This window comes from Amblyomma americanum, chromosome 3 (genome assembly GCF_052857255.1).
Source record: "Amblyomma americanum isolate KBUSLIRL-KWMA chromosome 3, ASM5285725v1, whole genome shotgun sequence".
NCBI classification, from domain to species: Eukaryota; Metazoa; Arthropoda; class Arachnida; order Ixodida; family Ixodidae; genus Amblyomma; species Amblyomma americanum.
Window position 1 is genome coordinate 56,857,361 of NC_135499.1, and position 25,861 is coordinate 56,883,221.

General features: G+C 49.1%; 1 protein-coding gene across 4 annotated transcripts; it reads left to right on the top strand.

The window, feature by feature from the left end:
* Positions 1–3,518: 3,518 nt before the first annotated feature.
* LOC144122974 (uncharacterized) lies at positions 3,519–12,938 on the top strand. 4 transcript variants are annotated; one of them, XR_013312962.1, is made up of 5 exons: positions 3,519–3,975; positions 6,195–6,299; positions 8,423–8,524; positions 12,008–12,147; positions 12,741–12,938. XR_013312962.1 is itself a non-coding variant. In XM_077655915.1 (4 exons), the coding sequence occupies exons 1-3, from the start codon at positions 3,775–3,777 to the stop codon at positions 12,145–12,147; spliced, it is 426 nt and encodes a 141-aa protein (XP_077512041.1). In that variant the 5' UTR covers positions 3,519–3,774; the 3' UTR covers positions 12,741–12,938. The 4 variants fall into 4 exon arrangements, 1 of the variants encoding a protein (XP_077512041.1); XR_013312963.1 differs by lacking the exon at positions 8,423–8,524; XM_077655915.1 differs by lacking the exon at positions 8,423–8,524 and having other exon boundaries at positions 6,195–6,279.
* Positions 12,939–25,861: the final 12,923 nt, after the last annotated feature.

Sequence of the window (25,861 nt, forward strand, 5' to 3'; positions counted from 1 at the left end):
TCTCGTGGCCCGGTCCTCCGGTAGAGTTGTAGAGCAGCACAGCAGAGAAGCGAACGCCTCCGCCGCTGCACGACACAGGTGGCCTGTCATCTTCCCGGCAGCCGATCTCACTTATTCTGCTCACGGCGTACGAGACGGTGTAACCAACCGCCAGGCTGCGTCCCTCCTGCAGGCCACACCTGGGAAAGTGCGACAAAAATGCGCTTATTAAGAACGTCAACCTTGGATGAGTCTTTGCCAGAACTGTTTCAGTTAAACAAACCTCTGGAGGTTTTATTTCCGCGGACAAGTGATACACATTATCTGCAAAGAATAACGGCGCGGCATTCGCAGATTAGCTTGAATAAGCCGCCGTTTGTGCTGCAGAATAATTGTTACAAAAAGTTGTTTTTCAGCACGTAAAATTTTATTTCATAGTCCCGGACCTGCAAACATGGTCAACAGAAAATTACGGCGCAGTATTAAACTTCAGGCCAAACACACATTCCGCTAACTGTCCGAAATAATGCTCTGTAGACAGTTGATTTGACAGGTTGGTTAGCGCTTTACAGCGTCAGTAATGAAGGAGCAATGGCTAAAATCATGCGACTGCCCGCCGCTTATGCGCACCTGACACTTGTCCGTGTCGGGACGAGTTGCGGAGGCATGACCAGGAGAGAACGGACCCATGTGTCTTGCCCCGACGACAGATTTCGGTAGACAGCCACCGAGTCCCGATGCATCGCTACCCAGGACGTGTTGTGGCGCCGGAACCATGCAGCCACTTTGGGTCTGAAAAGGCCCTCCTGTTCGTACTTGTGCGTTACTGCCGCGGTCCAGCAGTACGGGTAGACCCGACTCGGATGCAGCCGTCGCGGCTTCTGCTCATCATCGCCGAAGTAGACGTCCACAAAGAGGCCGTCATCACCCTGGCCTTCGATGTAATGCCGCGGGGCGACCACGGAGACGAGGAGGGTGGCCACAGCCGTCGCCAGGGGCAGCGCAGTCGGCGTCAGCAGCTGCGACCGGACTGCTGGTAGGTTCACGCCTCCGGTCTCTACCTGCGGTTTGTGAGCAGAAAGAACGTTGTCTTCACGAGGTCACCCGGGCCACGCATAAGATTAGCAATGTGGTCTCAATTCACTATACAGGCAGTAAGGAACAGTGGAGCCTTCCAAATAGCACGAAAGTACCCCTGCAGCGGAGCTTCCGCGCATAGCCTCACCGTATAATCCTCGCATTCGGAAGCAGTCCAGGTACAAGCTGCTTCACCTCAGACTTCCACACACACACCGGAGGCTTCAGATACAGAAACTGTTCATTAAATTCCACTGACACCAGCCGAACCTCTTGGGTAACTTTTAGCAGATTATTTCCGCCCTCTCTGACAGCTAGTCCGCACTCAAGAGACTGCGGGATCGAGCCGGAACAAATTAATGACCAAGCTATAAGGCCATCGCGCACTCAAGTGTGGTATTAGTGAGTGCATCGCGCCCGTTCTCTCGGCGCCGGTAATAGTGCAGGGAAGGGTTGCAAAACTATCGATAGATCTCACACCGTTCTGACGCGCTAAAAGCTTTCAGCATTCGGCCTTATTTTGCAGGCGCCGGCTGTAGGCTCGATCTCAGCATGCCTGTGTATAGCTTCTACGCAGTTATTAAGATATCAAAATATTTATACTCAGCAGTCAATACAGCGATTCCGGTATTAATACATGTTATCAAAATGCCAAGTCCACCTTTGGAAGGCCGGACAGAGCAAGCATGAGTCTCGGTCCTCCACTCACGTCGCTCGCGCCTACGCTCCACCGATTTCACTCAGTGGGCGAAGCACGTTCGAAGTTGCGCTGAAACGCTTGGAAGGGTAGCTTGACAGAAAAGGGTGCAATCATTGTAATCACTTCACTATCTCGTTCATTAGTGCGCTCAAGCATAACGCCATCCATTGCGGTCGAACTGATAATTTTGAAATAGCTTGAGCGACCAACGTGCCACTTACTTATTTCCTTGAGTGCACACGACAGTGCGACAGGGTGAGCAATAATAATAAGCTACGTGCACCCTTAGAGCACGAAGTCTTTCAGATATCTTTTACAATGATTGGCGATCTTTTCAATGGATTCCTGCTCTATCATAAAAACGGCACTTTATCGTCAAAAAAGAAGGGGGAGGGAGGAAGTTTCGAAAGACGAAAGTAATGAGTAAAAAGTTTGGAGGCGGTACTCTGCTCAATTGCCGTAACTGCCGCAAGAGCTTGAGACAACTATTATGCAACGTCGCGCGGGAATAGATAAGGCATTCCCACATGCTATCTGAATTTGCACATTGGTGAGTGCAAGCGTACAAGCGCAGTTTATTAATGCCATATTGCGCATGTGGAAAGTAGTCGCACCCTGCGCTTTTTACGAAGATCAGAATTTATTGAGCAGTCACCGAGAGCCATGCTGTTATTTAGATGCTGCCATTTTCAACGAGCCGCAACAAGCGAGATGCGCCGCGCCAACTACGCTAACGAATTCAGTTTATTGCAAGAGGGAATATTATGAAGCGTCGAAGGTCGAGCAAAATGTCCTAAAAAGTTATCCGAGGAGGTAGACTGCTCGACACATATGCCGCGTTGTGCTTGTGCCATCCAACGGGAAAATTCACAAAGACAGGCACAAAGAAAGTGGAGAAAAGAAATGGGCATGGGACATTTTTTTCAATGTAAGTTCGAAAAAGTTAGACTGAGTTACAGACCACACGACAACCCAACTTACAGACCCAAATTACCCAAATTACAGACCCAAACTTACCCAAATTACAGACCCAACTTACAGACACAAAGACCCAAATTACAACAGACCCAAATTACAGACAACACGACAAGCAAAGCGCATTGCTCAAGTATATCAGCTCGAGACAACTGCGACGGCTTAAGCACGCTGCGTGCAGCGCATTCAACGCGGTATCCAAATCAGAAAAACAAGAACAAGCACCGGTTCGTTCCAAACTTGTTCGTTGTACTACGCGATTTATTCATAACCCTGTTAACATGGCTACACGCCGCCTCGAGGCGCCTGAAACAATAAAAAGTGAGAAAACAAACAAATAAAAAAATGCGCGCTATGCACGAGTGAGACAGGCAGACGGGGCGCCAAACACGGCAGGAGTGGCTCGCGTTTCTTTTTCTCTTGTTATTTCTGGTCCAGGCGGCGCGCCATGTTTGCACAGCTCAGGCAGGCACACTGGCGGAGAGTGGCGTCGCCGCTCTCGCCTCGCAATCCGCAATAATTCATCAGGGAACACGCGCCGAACGCAAACAAGAAACCATCTCGAGAGAGCCGACGGACGCGCCTCACGACGCCCACTGGGCCTCCCCCCTCGCTTTATTTTCTTCGCCCTCCAGCGGGGATAAGAAAAACAATCCGGACGGGGGAGTGCATGGACGAAAGAGAGGAGAAGAAAAAAAGAAAGAAACGAGAGCGGGCCGAATAACGCGCAGCGCGAGAAAAAAGAAAGGAAGAAGAAAGTGATCCTCTATAAGCGCCAGAAGCAAGAGGAAGCGAACCCCGACGTAGAAAAAGCCAGCGGGAACGAGATGCGGACGGTGGTGCCCGCCGCTTACGCCTAATGCCGCCGCGAGACGCAAGCTGCGTGCTGGAGGAGTCCGAGCGCACTGCGACGAGAGAGGGCTGGAACTAGGAGTGAAGGGGGGCGGCGTATTTTATTCCGAATGAGATAAGATGCCACGCTTCTTCCCTTGTCTGACACGTCCAAGTGAGCGTGGCGCGACGTCGTCAGCAGCAAGAGCGGGATGGAGAGGGGGGTTACGACCCTCCGACGTGTCCCTTGTCCTTCCCCGGGAAAAGCGGAGGACACTGGCTGCGGGTTCCGACCACGTGAAGAAAAGAAGTCCACACACGCGGTGCAGCGGGATGCGCGGTCGCCGCTGGCTCTTCCCAACACGGGTCTGTTCTTTCACTCTCGCCCGGGCCATGCTCCAGCGGAGAGAGAGGTACGTGCGCCGCGCGGCATTTGCCCGTGTCCCCCAGTGCCACTGAATGCGGGAAGACGACGACGCATGCATGTATGCATGCACGGGTCGTTGGGTGGCAGTGGTGGGGAGGGGAAAAACACGAGTTGTTGCGGCGTTGTCCTGAACGCACCGACATGACTGCGTGGGGAAGAGCGTGCATCCAAAGACTTTTATCCTGAAAGTGGTTCCATCTCTCCCTTGGTTCCCTACTTCCCCCCCGCTTTTCCCCATAGAACGGGGCACGGGGAAAAAGGAGGAGGTCGGGTCGACGGGAAGAGCATGCACCCGGTTATCTTCTCGACCGGAAGCGGCTGCGAAGACGACCAGAATGGCGTGCTCTTTCCGGTCCAGTCTCGAGCAGTCTGAGACCGCGGGCGACAAATCCCGGTTGATCACGGAAGGAAATATCCGGCCTTTGCACTTCGTCCAAAGGAACACTGGCAGCGCGGCCTCGCTGCAGAGACGTACGGAGCTGTTATAAAGCAAGCCCTATACCCCTACATTCACTTCCTTTGTTTCACTTTATATCTAGTTTTTTTATGCTCTTGAAAGCGCTTTGTGTGGTATATACCTTCCTCCTCTCCTGCGGGGCCTGTTGCATCGGTATATCTAGTTCGTTACTCATGGCGTAATATGGCGCACCACAAGATCGAATCTTTGCTTTATTTCTCACTATGACAACAACAAATAGTTTCCAGAAGACTTGTATTTGGTGTGTCTATCTATTCACTATGAAGCACCGTCCTGCCAGGTGATAGTTGACCCCTGGGGGAGCAGCTGGACACGGAGTTGTTTTAGCCATGGCGCACTTGCTTTATGCCACCTATCGTCTCCCACCCCACTAGCCCGACAGTGGCGATGCGGCCCGGACATTTTCGATGCATGAAAAAATAATAATGATAGTGAAGCAGAAATATACCCAACACTCATGTGGTGTCCGTTGTATCCCTCCCGCATTTATGGCCAAAACCCGAATACTCAGAATAACACCCAAGGACAGACATCGTTGTAGCACGGTTTTTGGTTGTTACGCTGTTTGGCGAAGAATCGCCGGACTTGTGCTGGCTTCTGTAATTAACCCTTGCACTCTTATCTTTTACTTGCTTCACGCGCGCAGTGAGCCCATTTTTCATTTGCCCCACGTCCGCTTGGTAGCCATCAGCAAGTCTTACCACCCTCTGTCTGTTCTTAATGCATTCCTCTAGCATCTGGTTGTCGTTAATATGGCGTCCTCTGTACAGGAGCGCCTCCTACACACGCACACAGGGCTGAATCAACGAGACATCCTCACGCTAGGATAGAGGTGCAGGAGGAGGCTCGTCGTGTTCTCCGCATTGCGACCTTTACAGCAAAAAGAAGTGAAAATGCAAAAGAGGCGGTCCAGAAGTGCTCTTGTCTTCCTTGGACTGAGTGAGCACAGTAGTCAAAATGCATGTCACTCTCGGCGTCGCCAATGGCGCACCGCTAAAGCTAAACGCGGCTGTCTTGCTCAGCCTGCCTTGCTGCTTGAGTTCTCTTCATGGTCATTAAGAATTCGTGCACCGCGAACCTAGCAGTGTTCTCTCAGAGGATCTCAATGTTAGTCCTTGAGGCCGACATGCATGAAAATTAGCCAAGCGCACCGCTCGTATGATAGCGTGAGACATCCACACAATCTAAACACAAATACGCCTAACTGGAAGAAAAGGGGAGTAGATTCTCCTCTAGCCCACTCCCGTTGATAAAAGGGAATGCGCTAGAGAAGAGCTTACTCCCTTTTTACTCCTTTCCGTTCAGAGTGCATAGTGAAAGGGACCAAAGCAAGTCTGGTCAACGCTCTCAACATAAATACCCCTGGATAGCCGTCGCAGTAGCTCAGATGGTAGAGCACCGGACGCGAAATTTGGAGGTGGCATGTGGTTCTTTTTGCTTCTGATTTTGTTAATCTCCCAATGATAAACACTAGAAAATTGAACACACCCCCTATGCTCCTTGGTCTCGGTGATGTATGTCATAACGAGCTACTCTTTCCATCCCCTTGTCTGCTACCAGCATCATGTTGTAGCGGAATATCTCTCGCAACTGCTCCCATGGCGCCGTACTGGATACATAGAATAAAAGTTTTCTACCTCACTACTGAGCTTTCGGCACGAAATTATTGCAGGAAAGGGCAGTCAGGTTAAGCCAGGCCCTCGCACATTCTCATCTTTATCACACAGGCCCCAAACACGGTTCGTCCCCGGTCATCAGGAAGCGAAGCACAGAAAACCATGCACCACAGAGGAGGAAGACGAAAATCTAACCGTAAGCCTCCCGATTTTAAGGTATGTACTGCGGGGCATGCAGTGTTTTCGCAATCCCGGCCGACGACAGTTTGAATAACGCAAGAAGCTCACAAATGTAGCATGTACTAAAAACTTCCAGGCACTTTCAACCTCTCCCTCGACGAGGAAATGACACTAAGAGGAAAAAGACTTACTCTGCCGACATCGACTAAAGGAAATAAGGCAGACATCACAAGCTGGCCAAGAAAGAGGCGCAGTTTTCTTTCTTCATGAGGTCACAGTTAGTTATGATGGGTCAATACAGCAAAACTGATACGAAAGGTTTGTCACCGCGGGTAACAGAGAATTAACCGGCAATACGCAAGGCCGGGCGAGTTTCTGAGCTTTGATTTTGATTTGCATGGCCAAGGGAGAGCCCCGTGTACACAAACACTCCACCATTGTTCTCCCGTGCACTGAGGGCGTAGTGCGTATGATTCCGATCTTTTTCCGCCACGTGCACGTAGGAGAGAGAGAGGGCGGTGTCTTAGCACGCTCATGGAGTAGCATCGCAGTTCACTGTTCGCTTCCACCTGGCGATGCACTGACGAGAACAAAGACTCTTAGGCGATCCTCGGTGAATCGGTTGAATGCGTTAGCATTTTCCTTTTTGCTATATCTGTCGTGGCTAATGCCCATATATGCTGAATTGGTCATTTTCTCCTTTACATTCATAGATCGCGGGGAGCCCTCATATAACTCCTGGCGCAGTGGTGCAGCGGTTAAGTGGCACACCACTTCCCCGGCAGGAGGCTGTTTCAAACAGAGCAACCGATAGGGCTTGTGAGACCCGGGTTGCTTTTCCCGAGCAACCATTTGCGACCAATCTTTAATTTAACTGCCGCGTGCCACGGTGGGCAGTTTGTACACAATCCGGCCGGCCGGTTTCCGCCTGCCTTGGCAGGCAGGTTGTGATGACGTCGCAAGGCTCGCATAACGTCAAGTGTCACGCGTGACGGCGGCAGCAATTTCCGCTTGCACAGACCATTATAACGCTAACACATACGCATTACGAATACAGGGAGGTTATGAAATCTATGCTCATCAAATAGAAGGGAAAATGCGTGAGCCTGCCCTCAGTGCCACTTAAAGAAAGTTTTAATTTTGAAAGGAGAGTGAAACATGACATGTCTTACTTACCAATGAAACTCGAAGCTTCTCTCGTTCGTGGTGTGATGACTCGCCGTAATTAAAGTGCGCGATCTCAAGAAAAGAAATTCCGCTTGCAGCCGAATGTGCTGCGCTTATTGCCCTCCTTAGTTCCTTAAGCGCTTCGTGTGTCTGCTTATTTCCTCGTCGTTCCTTTTGCTCTGTTCATTATGCTATGGTTCCGTATCTTTTTCGAATAATTCGTACACGCTTTCCATAAGCTGCGCATAACGTCGCTTACAGAGTCCGTAAGAATCTTGAATGTTCCATATGCATGTCCCAATAGACACCGTATCAGCACGGCGTGAACTTGAAGTTGTAGTTTAATAATTTTGACAACAAAATTGTTGCTAAGGAAATTGACCAAAGCACCATAACATACCTGACTAATCATTAACTTCCTATAAGGTTTCCAACAGGCAATAATTGGAATCGTCATTGGTTTCGCAGTGCCGCAAAAGCAGACTGTTAGTTTATCAATATGCAAAAATCCAGCCTTTTGGTTCTCACAGGCTGAGGCCATCGGGATATACAGAACGGGAAGCGCAACTCTGTAATAGCTGTGGAGTCATTCGAGAGCATGAAAATTACTATTGACTCTTCATTCAATAGGCTAAGGAATCTGTCCATTTCCACAACCATAACAAGTTGTCACGAAGGATGTGTGGTTTGTCAGTAAAAATTCCATTAAATATAGCTGCTAAAAGTGATTGGCGCAGATGAAACAATGCGCGCCTAAAACTGGATATAAGTGTAAGAGGGCAGACGCCAAAGCTTTTGATTACTTACGATAATGTTATCAGCTGACTGAACGAAAACGTTAAAGCAACTTAGCTCAGTTCGTGCAGCATAATGTTCAATCAAAAAGCAAATCACATGCAGCAAAGCGCGTGCGAGGGCCTCGGAGTTTCAGCAAGGCATGGCATAATTTTAAATCACTGACAAGACGACTGAGGGGAACCGACACGTTTCAGGGCGCTTGGAGCCCTCACTGATCGAGGAGCAACCGCCCCCAGACGCCGACACGCGGCGCCATCTATCTGCTGCGTCCGCAACCAGACTGCAGGCTAAGGGAGGTAAGATTCGAAAGAAGCTCCAGGAGCAGTCCCGCGGCAGCAACAGGTTGCAGTTGTGTAAGGCGTGGAAGCCGCACGCAGACCTCGACTGAAACGGCATAGGCGCCAGGGTTGAGATTTCAGTTGGGCTCGTAGTTGCAATAAGTTAACGATATGCGGGAACGAGCGACAAACGTGTTCTGCAAATAGCTGACCGTCACAGGCGCAAATACGCAGCTCAGATCAAGGCTTGAGCGACGCCTCAGCGGGCATTTCTTGGCCGAGGTTTATGGCAGCTTTAAAAAAATTCGGGCAGACGCAAATTGGGCCGAACATCTGCATATAAATCCGGTGTACTTCGATACGCGAAGCATTAGCTTGGGAAATTCGGCGTGAGCTGCAGCCAATCTCAGAAAGCGAACGCTAAGAACGACAGCACCTTGTGTGAGTGAGAAAACAAGGCTGACTCGGTTACCCGCAGGAATACCAGGGAGGCACTTAAGTGTCTCGTTTGCCCGCTGGAAAGAGAGGACTTAAGGTTGAAGGTTTACCTCCGAGGTCTGGCCTCAATTGACTGACTCTGAAACGGCTAAAGTTAGTCAGTGCTCGATCCGCACTTGCTCAGCTAGCAGCAGTTCTAGTCCCGTGCAAGGAAAGCCCGTACCCCATAACCGATTGACAAAACGCTCGCCACACATTCCACAAAACGCATCGTCCAACGAACGACACTTACACAGAAAATTAAATAATGTGAATATGAAACATGACGCGTGACGACAGCTTACTACTTCCTAGCGATACTGAATATCAGGCTCGTGTTTCCAGAGTTCTTACTTTTCTACTCATCGCTCTTTCTTTTTGCATATTGTCAAGATTTAAATACTCCCTAATTTCCCTTTCTTATTACGCGCTAAACAAGAATTTACCTAAATGATGCATGCTTTCAGAAGGACACATAACGTTCCAACTTTCATGCTCTAGATATTTATTCCTTCATTGTTGAATAAAATCGGTTGAGCCCCTGATCGTATGCCTGTCGCAAACTGAGCTAGCATGGTCGTAACGTGACGAGAATTTGTCACCATCTTAAACCGGTATTTTTTGGTCATTTCGCTACAAACCTCTCCTTGGAGATTAGGGTCTGCTTTTACATTTTTTAACTTGTACGGATCACGTCCAGGCAGGAACCTTTATTTTCAGATTGTATTCGCAAAGAAGGGTATTGTTGTGCAATGCTCATATTCATCTATTACACGGGAATATGTAATGTCATTACGTTCGAACAATATTTTAATCAGTTTTAAAAAATAATTCACATATAAAGTTGAACCGAGTAGCTTCCTCTTCTCCCTCGATCAATAAAAGAAACAAGTAAGGAACAATAAAAACCTGTACGGAATCAAACGAAACGTGATTTTCGTGGTTGATTACCGACCTGGTAAACGCAGAAAAAAATGAGAAAGCATTGCCCTCGACCTCACGCACACCACTACACGACTCGCTCGTAGTTCGCGCGAACCGGCTCCTCGGAGTTGATTTTTGCCCTCGATAGGCTTTGAACATGTTTGCCATAGCTGGAGCCTCGCCTATTAAGCAGACGGCTTCATTTTCGAAGCCGAGACCACCAATTCCGTGCTGCTGTACCGGTGCCGTCACAGTTGGTAGAATTCGCATTATTTTTGTTCGCACATCAAATTAAGCCTTGACTTTCGCTTCTTGTCCGAATCGCATGGGATGTTTCTGCGACAATTAATAAATCCTTCTGAAATAAAACCTGCAGTTTGCACAGTCGACTTAGAAAAGATACAAACCTCAAAATACGCTGTGCAAGATAATTTTGGCCATAGCGGCCAAAACTTGGGCAAAAACAGCGTGCAGTACGAAGCGCGGTGGCGCTGCTTTCACAGTATCGCCCCAGCCACGGGGAGGGCGAGATTCGTGCTGGCCCTGAAACTCTGTAAACGAATTAAAGCACCCGCCATGACGACAGGGGCAAGTTTGAGTGAACATTTCGTTCAGCTCTCGGAGAAGCCCGCAAGTTAGGCGATTAGAACGGGACTATTCAATGCAAAATCGGCACCCAACAAAGAATATAAAAGAAAAAAATTTAAGGTATGCGGTCACACTTAAAACGCAATATTTTTGAAAAAATTTGATTTTTCAAGCTTCGTTTCATCGAAATGTCGATTCCTTCGTCAATGGAATGCAACAAAAATATTTTTCAAATTAGCATCGATACAAAGATACAGACAAAGCTGTAATTTCCAGCGCACCTCGCGAAATCGAAATTAAAACTTTTTCAACTAAACAACAAGCTAAGTTTTTCATTAGTAGTTATTTTTCTCGTGCATTTTTCACTTTATAGTTCTAATAACTCTTTCTTACCATCCATGTCTATTTATGTTTATATTAACTAAAATTCTCACAAAACCAACACAAGAAGTTTGGAACACTTTGGATGGTTGGTTTCTACGATGGCATGTGTCATTTCAACAATGGTATCAGAGGTGCGCCAGACGCTTTGAAGCACATTGGGATCATACCTAAGCCGCACACGCAGAAAGCTTCCCTGACAGGTGACTAACAAGGTATCTGGCAATCATGCTCCTTTCGTTCTACTGACACCGTAAATACCACAGGAAAAAAAAAATGAGCTGTCACATGAGGAAAACCAAGCAAAAGCAAGGCTAAGAAGGAGCACAGCAACAATTATGAAGGATCTTAGCCGTCCTGGAAATTCGTTAAGGCATCTGTAGTACCCAAACCTTCTATCTCGTGTTCCTCGACACTCCCCTCTTGTCTATTTCTTCTTACGCGACAAACCCTAACTTAATTCTTGTACAAGATCTTTATTGATACTTTAGGCATTTATTTATTACATATGTAACTGTCCAAAAAGGCACAGCAAGTAAAATCGTGGAATTTGTTTAGTTACTTCTTCAATTTTCTATTTTAAAAAATTGCCTTAAAACATTATTTTTGGTCAGGCAACTATTACACAGTAATAACTAATAGTATCAATTACTTTGGTACATTGTGCAGCTCATTCCTTAATTTGCATAAATCGAAAGCAATTTGCCTTGCGATGAACTAAACTCAAGCTTAGCTGCTGGTGTCAGAAGTTCATTTAGCACATTCAAAAAAGAAAATAAAAGTTTTTTGCAACGGTTTTAACATTTTTATTGGACTAAAATAACGTCCTGCTTAAACTCGACAACTGATGGTATATTTTTGTCTGCTATTAAAACTTTTTTTCTTTCCGCAAAGGTGGCCTCATACCTAAAGTGATCGAGATAACGCGTTTTTCTTTCATTCTCGTTTGTTAGCGTCGCTGCAGTTCGCATTTCGTGTTAAAGTGTCAGTGTTTTACGGTTGCTGTGGTCAAGTCTCCTGTGTTGTGTTGTGCAAGATCTTCATATTAATTATGCTGAGATATGTGCTGTAAACAGTCTCATGCAGGAAACCATACATATGCTGCACTCCAACGAGATGCTTTATTCGCAGGTTCGCGACACAGGCTGCAACTTGAACGAATGCGCGGAGTGGACCGCTACCTCAAGATGCCAGGTGTGGTCGAGGCGCTCGTATGTCGATCAACGCAGCAGAGAGATCAGCGAAGCATTCACCGCATGAGCGACGCATGAGTGAGTGTCCCATCCATGGCGCTTGGTACAAGGAAATCGACTACCTTTGATCACTTGGATCTTTTCATTTTGTTTAAGTGATTGTTTGTTTATCTTCCATCTCTTGGGCCGCAGAGATGTACTTAAGTGACGATCATGCAAGGAAACGTGATTGTTATCGTCGTGTTGCTGTCCCACTTCCTCTCTGTGTTGTGTAAGCGCTGTTCCGCTGAACAGAGTTGCTTGCAATTTCAGGAAAGATAGTATGCACGGGAGTAATGGGACCACAAGATATTTTCAAGTGACCATTTTGAATGTTATAGACCTTCATCCACTGCCATAATTCTCAGTGTGTGCCCAAGGTACCAAGGTATGGTGCTGTTCTGTGTCTATTGAAGAGGCCGCATCCTTACAACACCCTACGATGTGCTAGAAATTTACCTGCCCTACAATTCAATGAAGCCAAGCATGTGCTGCAGTGTTCGTGCGCCCATTTCTTTCACTTCTCTTCCGGTTAATAGTGTTAATTCTAGCACGGTATGTGCAAGTATCTTCTACTGTTGTGTACCTCTTAATTTTTTTTCTAATCAGTTGTTGTTTTGTTTGTTTTGCAGCCTACCTTTCATATTTACCGTTAACTACAGCCATGCATCGCGGGGTACTGGTTGAGCACCATCGGAATGAACGCACGTCACTGCCTGCCGAAGAATGAAGAACGACACTCCTTCCATCGACTCTAACTGCTAGACATTTACCCCTTTCTTTTTCAATTCCTGTACAATGCATCTTATGCACTGTAATAAAATATTTGCATGGCGTCACTTCGGCTCTTCCTCAGGCTTCCAGATTGCAGCAAGCTCAAGAAAAGCTTCAACGAGAGCAGAGGAGCTTAAAACATACCTCCCTAAGTAAGCAAAATATACTCCCGTTGATTCTTCATTAAATGGTTCTAAAACTAACTCCCACCGCCAGCCTTTAATATTTCGCTCTGGGCATGAAAAGTGCGCACTGAGCACCCCGTACCATCCCTGGTTCCAGTAAAAATACTCCCATTGCACCCAGCGAAAACCTTTTTGAGTGAGAGTAAGTTATTAATGTGACAGCATAAGAAGAGCTCCACAAACTCGAAATGCGTCGTTGGTCATTGAATTCGGCTATTGTTTGAATAAATTACCGCCACAAGCCCAGAAGTGACGTCACTTGTGGTAAAGGTATCAACACCTGCCAATGCTATTGCATGGGAATGGAATTACGTGTCCCTGTGAACTTTTTATTCCGTGTTGAAGGATAATGCGATAGACCACGAGTGATTTATTCCCATAAGGGTAATTTTTGTCTACTATTTTACAGCTTGACGCCAGTGGCACGAACTGCCCCACTTGTATCGACTAGGTACTGCGTGTTCCTTAAAAGTGACCGCCGGTAAGCAGCTTCAGAGCGGTGCGCGTGCCTTGTCAGCCGACTTGTGGACCTCCTTAACGCTATCGAGGCCGTGTCGCAGAAAATCCGGTGTCGCCGTCGGTCTCGTTGACCGTGAGCAAAGAATGCACAAAAAAATTCCCCAGAGAAGCAAGCTAGGAGGAAGGTGGGCCGCCTTGTTCAGGTCACCACGTGGCGTCACCACAACGTGCCCACCGGATTGTGAGCGAAGTGTGCACAGTGGCATGCGGCATTTGAATTAATGATTGGTCGCGAGAGGTCGATCGGCGAGAGCAGCCTGAGTCGAGCAAGACCCACCGGTGGCAGCGCCTGCCACCGCAAGGCAGAGGCGCATCGCTTAACCACTGCACCACTGCGCCAGGAGCGGTATGAGAACTCCCGGGGATCTATGAATGTAAGGTAGAGAACGACCAGTTCTGCGTATATATGGGCATTATCGCAATTACTCAATGCCGTCATAGCTTTAAGGCGGAGCTCAAGTGTCCCGTCCAATTTTTTTTTTTTGCACACGCATATTAATTTTCTAGCCTAGCACTACACATGTTTGATTGACAGGAACATGTTGAGCAAGCAGAATTGCATGTTTCAGAGCTAGTTCCTGCAATCGCGTTTGGTTTGGTTGATGGGGTTTAACGTCCCGAAACGACTGACGTTATGAGGGATGCCGTAGTGGAGGGCTCCCGATAATTTCGACCACATGGGGTTCTTTAACGTGCACCGACGTCGCACGGTGCACGGGCCTCAAGCATTTCGCCACCATCTGAACGCTACTGCCGCACCCGGGATCACGGCGGCTCAATTGCGCTTGGATGGGCCGGCTTGAGCATTGGGGACATAGACGCAGAAAGATAAACAGGGGCGGTCGCTGCCTTAGTCTTCCCACTCAAAAGGTATCCGCGCAAGCTGAAAACTTTGATCGTTTGGCGAGACGGAAGCAGTGCTGCACTGCAGGCAGTTTGGAAGAACAGGAGGCGAGATTTGATATCGCAGTAAATACATCAGAATGCTGAGGGAGCGATGTGTGTTCACTGGGAAACGATAAAAGCGATGTCGGTGAAGTGCGGGACGGAAGGGGCTCCGTCACTTCCACGGTGTGCGCTCGAAGCCCGGAATATCGCGCGTACGAAAAAGAGCACGGGAAGGATAGCACGGAATTGCAAGCAGAGGGAGAAAGTAGGGGCACAGAGGAATAACAGGCAAATTGTTACAGACGGCTTTGTCGAGTTGCCCTGCAGTGTACAGACCTTCAAAAAGCGCTGTGTCCGAAGGGCCATATTGCCAGTTGGTCTGCTGTGTGCACCCCGTGCAAGCGTGGTCCCCCCACGGAAAGGCCTATAGACATTTTTCCTCTTCAGTGTGCACCTCTTGTTCGACCCTCCCCTGTCGCTCCCTTCCCCGCCCGCGACCTCTTTTGGCAGAATCTACTCCACTAAATTCTAGAGCTGCATGCCGAAACGCATAAGCAAATGAACGCATCTCGCAGCGCCTCTGGCGGACATAGAGCACGAAGTGAACCCGACAATTAGCGCAGCTGTCCGCGTGCTCGCCACACCGCACCGGCCGTCGTCCGTGGCGGATAGGGCCATGCCGTGCGCTCGCCGCACATCGCCCATTTAGCTGTTGGCCCCCGCACGAAAGACACGCGGTCGACGACAAACCGCAGCGCTGCCCCGGCGATCCCATTAGCGCGGCGGAGGGGACCCGCCGTCCACTTAGCGGCGCGCCCGAGCGACGGTCAGCAGCAAGAGCGCGTTCGCCTCGTCGCGCGCTGACAAATGGCCGCCCGCAAGCGTCGGCGGCGTTATGTACAACATATCTTCCGTCCACTTACTGGCGTTGGTGGTGGTAGCTCGCCTAGCCACTCTTTCTCCCCTCCCTCTCCTTCGCCTCGTTCTTCCTTCCCGCCGTTACGTCAACGTCTCGTATCCCACTAATCGCCGGCTGCGTTTTCTTTTTACCCACCTTCACGAAGAAAGTACTACCGACTTCAGAATCTGACTGGGCCACTCATTTGACGGAAGTCACTGCGGCCCGCTGACAGCTTGATAATCGTCCGCTGCTGTCCTTAAAAATGCTTGAGCAGCTGATTTCCAATGACCCTTCTAATCAGCCAGGCGGGGCCTCCCAACCCCAGCAAACTTCGTGCTCAGATCACTGGGAATGGGAACCGTCACATAAGCACCTGTCATCCTCTCTTAATCTTCCTCCTCTTAAAACATGGCAACCCTCGACTCGCTTCGCTCTCTTTGTTGTACACCTTATTATCAAGATACCACCGATGACCAGTCCTGCATATTAAAGCTTGGGCAAACCTAAGTCCGCATCCATACTCTTAACTTCCGCTAGATTATCACGAGCGCGTGCTACTTTTTTCTGCCTGATGCACCTCAGGCTTATGTATGCCTGATTCCACTAGCTTGGTGCGTTGGCCTCAGTATAATTACTACGTCCCGCGCTTGAGCTCCAATTTCAAATGGCTGCCGTGGAGGACGTCCTAGTTTCTTTGACTGCGGCAGCTATTAGTGGTTCACTTGTGGCGTGAGCGGCGTCGCCGTAGTCGAATGCTTGCGTAACACATCATGTGGCCCATGACGGCAGGTTCGTTCGACATTGGTGCAGTCTCTTCATTTAATCTCAAATCACAAGAGCACTGATACTGTGCTGTTAAAACGCATTAATGAGGAAACACAACCAAAGACACACTTTCTTTTGCGCGCTGGAAAGAAGAAAGGGGGAGCAATGGGGCAAGTGGAATTTATTATCTTAAAGGCCTTTTGTATTTCTGGACAGTGCCTCAATGCAATAGACATTGTTCAGTGTGCTTAAATATTCACTCGCAAACAAAAAAAAAACAGAGCGCCAGCCATGTTGCCATTCTTCGGGATGCATCTGCGCAGACATCTACCAACATGCACCTATCTGCACTTCGCCTCCATCGAAATGCGACCTCCGCGGCCGGAATCGAACCTGCGATCTCGCATCTCTTTTCAGGAGGAGGAGGAAGAGGGAGAATTCTTATTTAACCAAAGGTAGATTGGTAGTTGGTTGCCATCCTCTTCGGGCGGTGTCCTTCGTCCAGGGCTCCATTGGCTGTCGCTACGCAGCATGCCCGCTCGATTAGAGAAAATCCAGGCGGCGCCACCTGTATTCGTTCGGACCGTGCACGGTCCAGAGCTGCCGGTCTTGATGGTAAGTGGGTATTTTGTTGGATTGTGCCCCAGTTCTGCAGGTGCGCGTGTTTCAAGCCTGACAAGCCGACCTGCCCGTTGGGCTTCGATAAGTTCCTCAACGGCGTAGTGAATAGGACGACACAGCCACGGACAGGCTACGGAATGCAGCGCAAGAAAGTACTGCGAAAGATGCTCGAAAGAATGATCCCTGAGAAGCCGACGTTTTCTTTTCGCAAACAGACAGTACGAGTGATAAGCAGCTTGTTAACCTGAGGCTGAAACCGCAAGTACGGTTAGACCTTGAACTCAAGTGCACAGACTGCAGTTTAACTCCTTCAGTGCAGCCAACCACAGCGGAAGAGGCCTGTAAGCAGCAAGAAAATAAGACGCATTTCCAAGCGCCATTATGTTGCACACGTGCCATGGTATAGTTCGCTCTACGCACCCATCGATACCGCTTTGTAATCATGCGGTGCAAGAGGAAAATAAGATTGCTCAGTGAGTACTATGTGGAAGAGCAAGAGTGGCCGTACTTTAAAATTTAGGGGCGATCAATTGGACTTATGCGGAGGAAATGCGATAGCGTTTTTCTTTCACTAGCCGATGTATTTCAATCCAAGTTAAATTGTTTTTCACTCACGAATCTGTTCCGATCACGGAGAGAGGGGTACGGTTTGCAGGTGGAGGGAAGAAAATTCTCGTAAACCCCACCTGCCACCTGGTACGGATAGCAGGTGAAGGCCTCACACAGATGCCGTAGTTTTCGCTTTCACGGCACTCCTAATGATATCGGACTAAAAGGTGCGCATTTACTTGCTAATACCACGAGCTCTCACAAGGTGAAGCGAACAAGCAATTGCGGAGTTAAGAAAACTGACAAACTCCTTATTGATATTCAAGCGGTGAAGAATAAGCCATAAATAAAAGCCCTTCACGGGGTCTGCTACTCGAACGGCGCCGATTTCAGCTGGAAAATTGCTGGGCAGACAAGGAATAAACAACGAATAATAAAAAACCCGTTGGTGCCCTCACCGTTTCGTCAGAACAGAAACGCCGCTTACGAAACCGGTGTCAATAACGTGTACTGAATGAGGGCACTATATAGTTGGCACAATACGAAACGACCATCATGCATTCCAGACAAGTATAACTACTATCGCCACGCAGGGTATGCGACTTTTCTTTGCCGACACGAGGCTCGTTAAACCAGACATTACCTCCTAACGAGGCTCGGATGGCTTTTTCTCTTGCTCCGTGGAAGCTCTCTGCTACTTTATATCAGGAGCTTTTCCCGATTAGGGAACTAATTCCTTGGGGTTTCTTCTCTTTTTGCAGGCTGCGGCTGCAGCACCGCGTCAGCGAACCTGCCGTTAGGTTAGGTTCTGTGGCCGCTCTACAACGAGAACCAGTGGGGCGGAAAGGCGGAAGTTAATGGCCGCTTCAGGGCCATTAACGAGCGTTGGGCCATTCTGAAGGGTCGGCTCCTTCCACAAGTCAGCCGGTGAGCCCAGATCAGCGGCCGACGACCCGCTACGGTGATAGCGATGAGCGCCGCTTTATTGCAATACACGTGAGTCCTGCGTTAAATGCGTGCCCCGTATCCTACACCTGAGATAGATCACGAAAATTCCGCACAATCGGCCCACTAGCCAAGGCGAATGTCCATTGCCTTTCCAGGTACTTTTACAAAACACCTGGATTTTATTAAAAGTATTTAAAGCACTATTGTTCGTGTTTGTCGGAGTCGCGTTCGGCGGAATATTCGATATATCGAACGGCACGTGGGGCTTGTCCTATCGGCACTCACCGATCACCACTCGCGAGCGGCGGAGGGTTGGCTGCGCGGTCTTGGGCATCTTCTGGCAGAGCTAGCGCTATGAAACTGCGTGACGATGTGAACGCGGTGTGCCCTTGAGGGTGGTCTTCGGCCTCTTGCCGTCATTTTCTACGACACGTTGCCGTCACGCACTAAAACCAACCTAACTAAAACCTTAACGGCGGCCACCATCAGACATGTTAGCCGACTTCTCTGAAGAAGGCATTGGGGAAACCACTTGCGCCTTACTTTTACCAACAATATTCTATTTACAGGCATGAAATTTAGACCTATTATGATATGCGGCGGCTATAGTTCTAAAACAACGTTCGCCGCGGCTCTAATGCGAAACAGGTTAGGCCTAGAAATGCATTGTAAGCTGTGCGCTGCCCCATCAACGGCGGCTAAGAAGCGCGTCGCTAGCGTGGGTGCACTGTATTCTTCCTTCCAGGTTACAGAAGATAAACTTATCTATTACCATATTTTATACAGAGAATTATCGATATACCGAACTATTTCGCGATCTACTTCGAGTTCGATATACGCGCATATATTCCAAGGACACAAACGCAAGTGTGACCCCAGTTTACGTGTGAAAAGTATCGCACAATTTCCTCGCGGATGGTTGAAAACAGAGAGTCCAGCTACGCTGGAAGACAGCGAGGAGGTCCTTACTGCTCGACAGCACTGCCACACACACGTCGCTTAGCGCTCACGACGAAAGTTACAAAAGGCCGTGCCAGCTCTTCTGCGCAAGTGTTGCAAATTCGCAGAACCAGTCTCTAGAAAGTGTGGAGCCGATGCGCTGCGTGCGACCACCTACCGTTCATTCAGTATCAAAAATGGCTGCTGGTTGAACGTTGCTAAGCACCAAATATTGTGCGAAATCACAGTTTTTTGCAGGTGGACAGTACCGCCGCCAAGTACACGAAAGCGCGATTCAGGTGTCCACTGACCGAGGAAGCCAGTCATGCGCATCTTCAACTTTTTCATCGTCAATGCCGATTTACCCGATGTAAGCCGATGGCCTATTCTCCAGTGCCGCGTTTCTGCAGCAGTGTTGTGAACGCCAACGCGTTTCTGCCACAAGTTGTTCATGTCAACGCATGGAGCTCACCTCTCTCTGTCAGTACTCCCACATAGCTCAAAGCTCAAATATTAGTTTGATAGTAGTATTAGTTGTTGACGAAGACGATTTGGGATGCACAGCGCAAGAGTGTGTTGCAGTTTAACTCGAGGCGTGCCATCGCGCAGTGAGCGACGTAGCTGATATGTTCGCGCCGCTGCGGCTCCGTGTTCCACTGGCGCGTTTTTATTAAATTTGTTTTTTATTTATTTCTTTATATTTGGTGCAAACCATCAAACACCGCAAGCATACAGACATCGCAAGATATTCCTCGGGGTTTACCCATCACAACAGTGCTTTCGCACCTGCACGTAGATAGCACATGTGCTGGCGCCCATGTGCTGATCACCCCCAGGGAATTTAGTGACTTCTATGAGGGTTCAGTGTGAGCCCCACATACACTTTTGAAACTCCAATAGGGAGCACGTTAAAGGTACCTAACATAGGCCGCCGAAATTAGTTCGCAGCTACCCACTGTACGGCGTGCCCCGTAGCCCGTAGTTGAACTTTCGCACATAAAAACGAATTATTATTCTTGGAAAATATACAAGGAAACACAATAAAGGAACATAGGCACTTTACTTTTGTGTGCGTATTTTCTTTTTGTAATGACGCGTAAGGCATTATTATACACGGATTACCACTTGATATTCTCCTACGGCTGCTAAATAATTTATAATCGATTTTTTTCTGTCACGCTGTTTCGGTTTCAACAGCCGAACGATGGCTGTGAGGTAAAAGTGGGATTACATGTCACATGAGGCGTGGAAAAATTCCAATATAATGGGTGCTTCTACATTCGTTGTCATTCCAGCTTTCGAGGAAGGCTGGCTTCAGCACTGTAGTAAATAAAACGATGAAGCAGCGATTATATCGCAGTTTTTCCATGCCTCACATGACATATAAGCACATGTTGCCGTCGCAGCCATCATTCGGCTGTTTAAACCGAAGCAGCATGACAGAAAAATTCGATTAAAAATTATTTACCGGTCGTAGGCGAATACCACATGGTGATTCATGCATAGTAGTGCCTTCCGCATCATTGTAGAGAAGAAAACATGCCGCCAAAATCGCGAGTCTCTACTCCTTTAACGACAATCGTTACCGTCGAGCTCATGGCAGAAACGGTGCTGCCTGCTTTGTATATGAGTTGTGGCACTGACGGGCTACGCCATCAAATCGTGAATGAAGCAGGCGTGCCTGCACTACGTGCTTTTGAGCGCTGAAAGTGGAACTCTCATTCGCATCTAGGCTACCGCACAAGCTGCGTAACAACACGCTACCTAGGCGTATTAACGCGAGAGCGTTAATGTCGGAGAAAATAGTTCGCTGTCTGTGTTGGCGACCGTTTGAACTCTCGCAGCCGGAGCGGCAGGAGGACGCAGGTGGAATGTGGCGCCTGTCACATAGGTCGCATGACCTTGTGACGTGATCACAACTTGCCCACTGGGACAGGCGGCAACTTGCCCACAAAACTGTGAGCAAATTGCACAGAGCGGCACATGGGAGTTAGAGCTCGCTCGCAAAGAGCAACCTTGGTCTCACAAGCCAATCGGTGGATAGAAACAACCACCTATTGGGGAAATGGCTCGTTGCTTAATCGCTGCACCACTGCGCCAGGAATGGTATGAGGGCTCCCAGCGATCTATGAATCTAAAGCAGGGAATGATCAATTAGGCACGTATGGGCAATAACTCATTAACGCTATCCCGTCATACCCGTGAGGCGGAGCTTAAGAGTAACCTCCACTTTTTATCTCGCGTTAGTGAGCAGCAAAGAACAAGGAAAATGGCCTATGCAACTTGCTTCCTTGGTAAGGGAATGAAGTATCCAAACCCGGTCATCGTATCGAAAGGCGAACTATAGACTTCGAAGTGGATTTGCAGAGTTTCCAAAACTGCTATAAAAAATGGCTGTAGTTTAGCTCTGGTTAACCGTAGTTGAATTGCGAAAGCTTCGTTTCCTCGGCCCGTCGTCTACGCAGCGTCTCATTCCGACACTTTCGAGAACTCAAACCAGTCACTTTCGCCGTTGAAGAGTCACTCCGGGACGTGGCACGAGTTCTTCTAGCAGCATCTTCGTTACGACGCTTCTCGAGTCGTGCGGCGCGCTCTTCTGGCGTCTCTTGAGCGCGTTGTCTCTTCCTGGCTTCGTTTTGTCGTTGTTGAGTCTCTTTCGCGCTGTCCATAACGACTACAATAAACTGAGGCGAAGCGCATATATCGCATACACACACACACACACACACACACACACACACACACACACACACACACACACACACACACACACACACACACACACACATATATATATATATATATATATATATATATATATATATATATATATATATATATATATATATATATATATATTGTGTGTGTGTGTCGCCTCCCCCCGCGAGACGACACCTCCACTTCCTCTACCCCAGCGGAGCACATCTGGTGGAGCGAGCGGCGACGGCAGCGGCGCCATCTGTTGGAGCGTGGCTGCAGCGTTGCTAGGCAACGGCGGCTCTAGGTCAGGCCACGCGCATACGGCTGAAGTGCGCGACGAGCCGAAATGGCTCGCTGGCTGGAGTAGTAAAGCTTTCGCTTTAAAAAAGATCTGTCGCGTTGAAGTCAACGCTTGCACTTGTAAAACTGCACTCTCGTGAGCGCATCGCTGCTGAGCATTTTGCGGACATTCGCGCAGTGTTTCCGCTACCCGTACACAGATTTCTCCGCTCACTTCGTCTGCAGAATTGCTCGAGCGCTCGATGCACTGAACACCTGTGGCGTAGCCAGTGGACGAGAGCCACTCAGCGCTTATTCTTGGCTGCCAGTGTCCGCTTATATGGGGTCTTTTCTTGGTGGCTCACATTCAATCACCACAAGTAGCGCGGATGCTATGGTTCTGCTACAGCAGACAGGGACGCGCCGAAAGAGAAGGCCAGCCGATGAACTGGCCTTTCTGTGGTGCGAGATGCGTTTTGTACAGTCGTACACACACTTGACTGGAACGATCGTACGACGCTCTCTGCTGTGCATTTATGGCAGTCCCCGATGTCTGGTGGGCTTGATACCGCTTTTAAAAACTTGATGATTTAAACACGATCCATGAGAATGCGTATGAGGTATAATGTCAAATCCCGGCGCCTAGGCGGCCAGGAAATGACAGAAATGAGCGCATGAGCGCTCTGTCGGCATGTGTGTGGACGACTGTACACTGTCCGCCTTCTGCGTTGAAACATTTTAAGCACACATTGTTAAAGCGAAATACCGTCAACGAAATTTCAGTTCCTGTTTTATACTGCCCTCTCGAACACCCTCCGCGGTGGCTCTGCAGCTGTGGCATTCGGCCAGTGAGCTCACCGGCTGCGACTTCGACCACGGCGGTCGGCCCCATTTTGACGGAGGTCTATGAAATGCAAGGACGCCTGTTTACAGTGATTGCGATGCGCTTTGCGGTGAAAAACTCCGGGAGATCGAAATAATATAGAAGCTCTTAACTATCCGGCCAGCGTAACACAAGTCGTACAGTGATTTACATGCAAATATTTGCTAACCATGAAGAAGCCTTATTTCTCGGGCCAAAATAATACGAGGCCTAGGGAACTAGCATTTAATTCCACCCCTATCTCTCTCAATACAAGCAGGCTCTTAACTACGCCTCTCTTCACCAGCCGCCATGGACGTCGCTGTCACCGAGCACAGCGCGGCCGTTTCGAACGCGACGTACGCCCCCGCGTTGCCCCCGCAGCCCTTAATAGGAGCCCCTCTCACTGCTTTGCGACCGCCTAGGGGACGAATGCGCAACGCTCGCGGACGACACTTAATGGAAGCGGCCCGCGCAACCGCGTCCGCGCGAGAGAGAGCCGCGCAGACGACGACGGACGGTCGTAACCGCAGACGACAGCCCCCGATGCACGGCCACCGCTGTGCTTACGTAGTAATAACGGCCCCGCATACACGGGAAGCAAAGATACATAAAAGCAAAAAAAATGAAAAAAGAAACACCAAAACCGGATGTGCCACAGCGGCAAGCTCGGGGCATAAACAACCGCCTGATTGCTGTCCTTCGGGCGAGTCTTACTAGGTCGCAATCAAACTTAGACGAGGAGGACAAAAACACAAGATGACGGAGAAGAAAGCAGCAGAAAGAGCGAATCTGGGCGCTAAGCCGAAGCTGGGCGTGCCCCGCAGTGGACGCTAATTAAAGGATGAGCCGACGCGCGCCTACGTCGGAGCTTTAAATTAAAAGCGACAGCTGACTTGAGCCCTTAATCCGGCGCCGTTCATTACTATGCTTGCTGTCGTTGCTGCCTCATCCCACCCCCTCCCCCTTTCCTCCGTCACTGGCCATCTATCCGGGACAGCTGAAGGCCTGGACGAAATTGAAATTGACAAAGACGACAGCGACGCCCGACCTCGCCACATCTTCCGTCATGCGGACGAGGCGTCACATCACGAGACGCGACAGGTCGCTGTAGCTGGGCCTGTTCGCTGAAGGGTGTCGCTTCCGAGGCTCAGGCTTGTTGCTTTTGTCTGTGTTACGGACAAGCTGCACCCAGTACCACGACACCCTGGGCTGCCGTTGTGCGCAGGCGTGCCCCTCCCCATGTCAACTCCCAGATTCTATCGTTTTGAAAAAGCGTAACGCACGGCGACTAACGAAGCGCGTGCAGAGTGGAGCATGAACTCGCCCATCCGGCGTTGTTGATGCAATTGTCGACGCTGCGTCCTTGACTGAGTTGACAGTCGCGCTAAGCAGTCTGTGCGCGGCGGCAAAGCGGGCTACCGAAACGCCAGCGCAGGCAGCACGGGTGCGAAATAAGCCGTACCCTAACACCTGACTGCTGCTGCAGAGAGAAAGTGGAAAGCGAATGATGAAGAGGTGAGTGAGGAAATCACCGCAGTCAATCGTCGAACACAACGTCCGTCAATAAGGGAACAGATCGAAGACGAAATGTCAGCGTTGTACGGAGATGCCGAGATCTTTTTGTTCTTTGTCGTACGGAGGCTTTTTTCAGTAGTAATACTGATTACATCAGTGTATCAGAGGAAACATTCCGGCTAGGAGGACCTGTGTCTTCACTTCGCCTGCATCACTGTTTCTGTGTGGCTTATTATTCCCGGTGCATATTACGGAACCCAACCCAGCCAAGAGCGGGGTAAGGCGACGTCGGCTCATGAGATGAGAAAAACCTTGAAGAAGGCAGTCGCGAATCCCGTTGGACAACCAGCTGGAGAGTTCCTGGTGTCGTGGGAACTCCACTATATATGCGGCTCAGAAACAGACCGTTCAGCCTGAAGACTTACGACAGAGGCTGCGCTTCTCAGGCGCGTTGCCACGTCGTAACCCTAGAGCCTTGACATGCACTTGGTGACTATGAGTACGGTTGTTTCTCCAACGACGGTTTTCTACCGCGATGCCTTTTCCTCTCAGTTTAATAGATAAAGATGAATGCTCGAGATATTGCTACGTTTCGGAATGCTCCGATGAAGCATACACTAACAGATTGGAACAGGCATGATTTCCGGCTTTTATTTTCCACGCGCGTTCTTAGCCCGAATTGAGAGAGAGAAGGAACTTTTCATATCTAATAGTTGTGTCGTCAGTCATGGGTCGCTGGTTTCAGTTGCCAAGCGGAGGACGCCATGTGGGGCGCGCTGCGAGCCAGCAGAAACTGTTAGCCGGTTATTGAGAGGGACGGCTAGTGTTTCCACGAGGCGATTTTGGGGTTTTGGAGGGGCGGTTTGCAGTGGTGCAATTCCAGCCTCAATAGAGCCTTACCCATAGTTGAAAACATTAGAAAGAACGAGGAGAGAGCGAGGGATAGACAAATGGTAGAGAAAAGAGACAGAGGTCAAACCATGCCAGGCCCGGATGGCTACCCCAAACGTGGGGTGGCCGATGAAGGGAGCGAAAGAGAATAGGCAAGATGAATAAAGGACGAAAATTCTGGTTAAATACTATGGTTTGGTTTGGATTATGAAGGTTTAACGTGGTGGTGGTGGTAGTGGTTTTATTAAAGATAATAGTAAAAAGGAGGGAAAAGATTTTTGCTAGCCCCGGCATCTGCCATCGATACTGAAGCACCTGAGCTGGGGCAGCGGAAATAAAGGATAGCAGGCAGAGGGGTTTAACGACCCAAAGCGACTCAGGCTATGAGGGACGCCGTAGTGAAGGGCTCCGGAA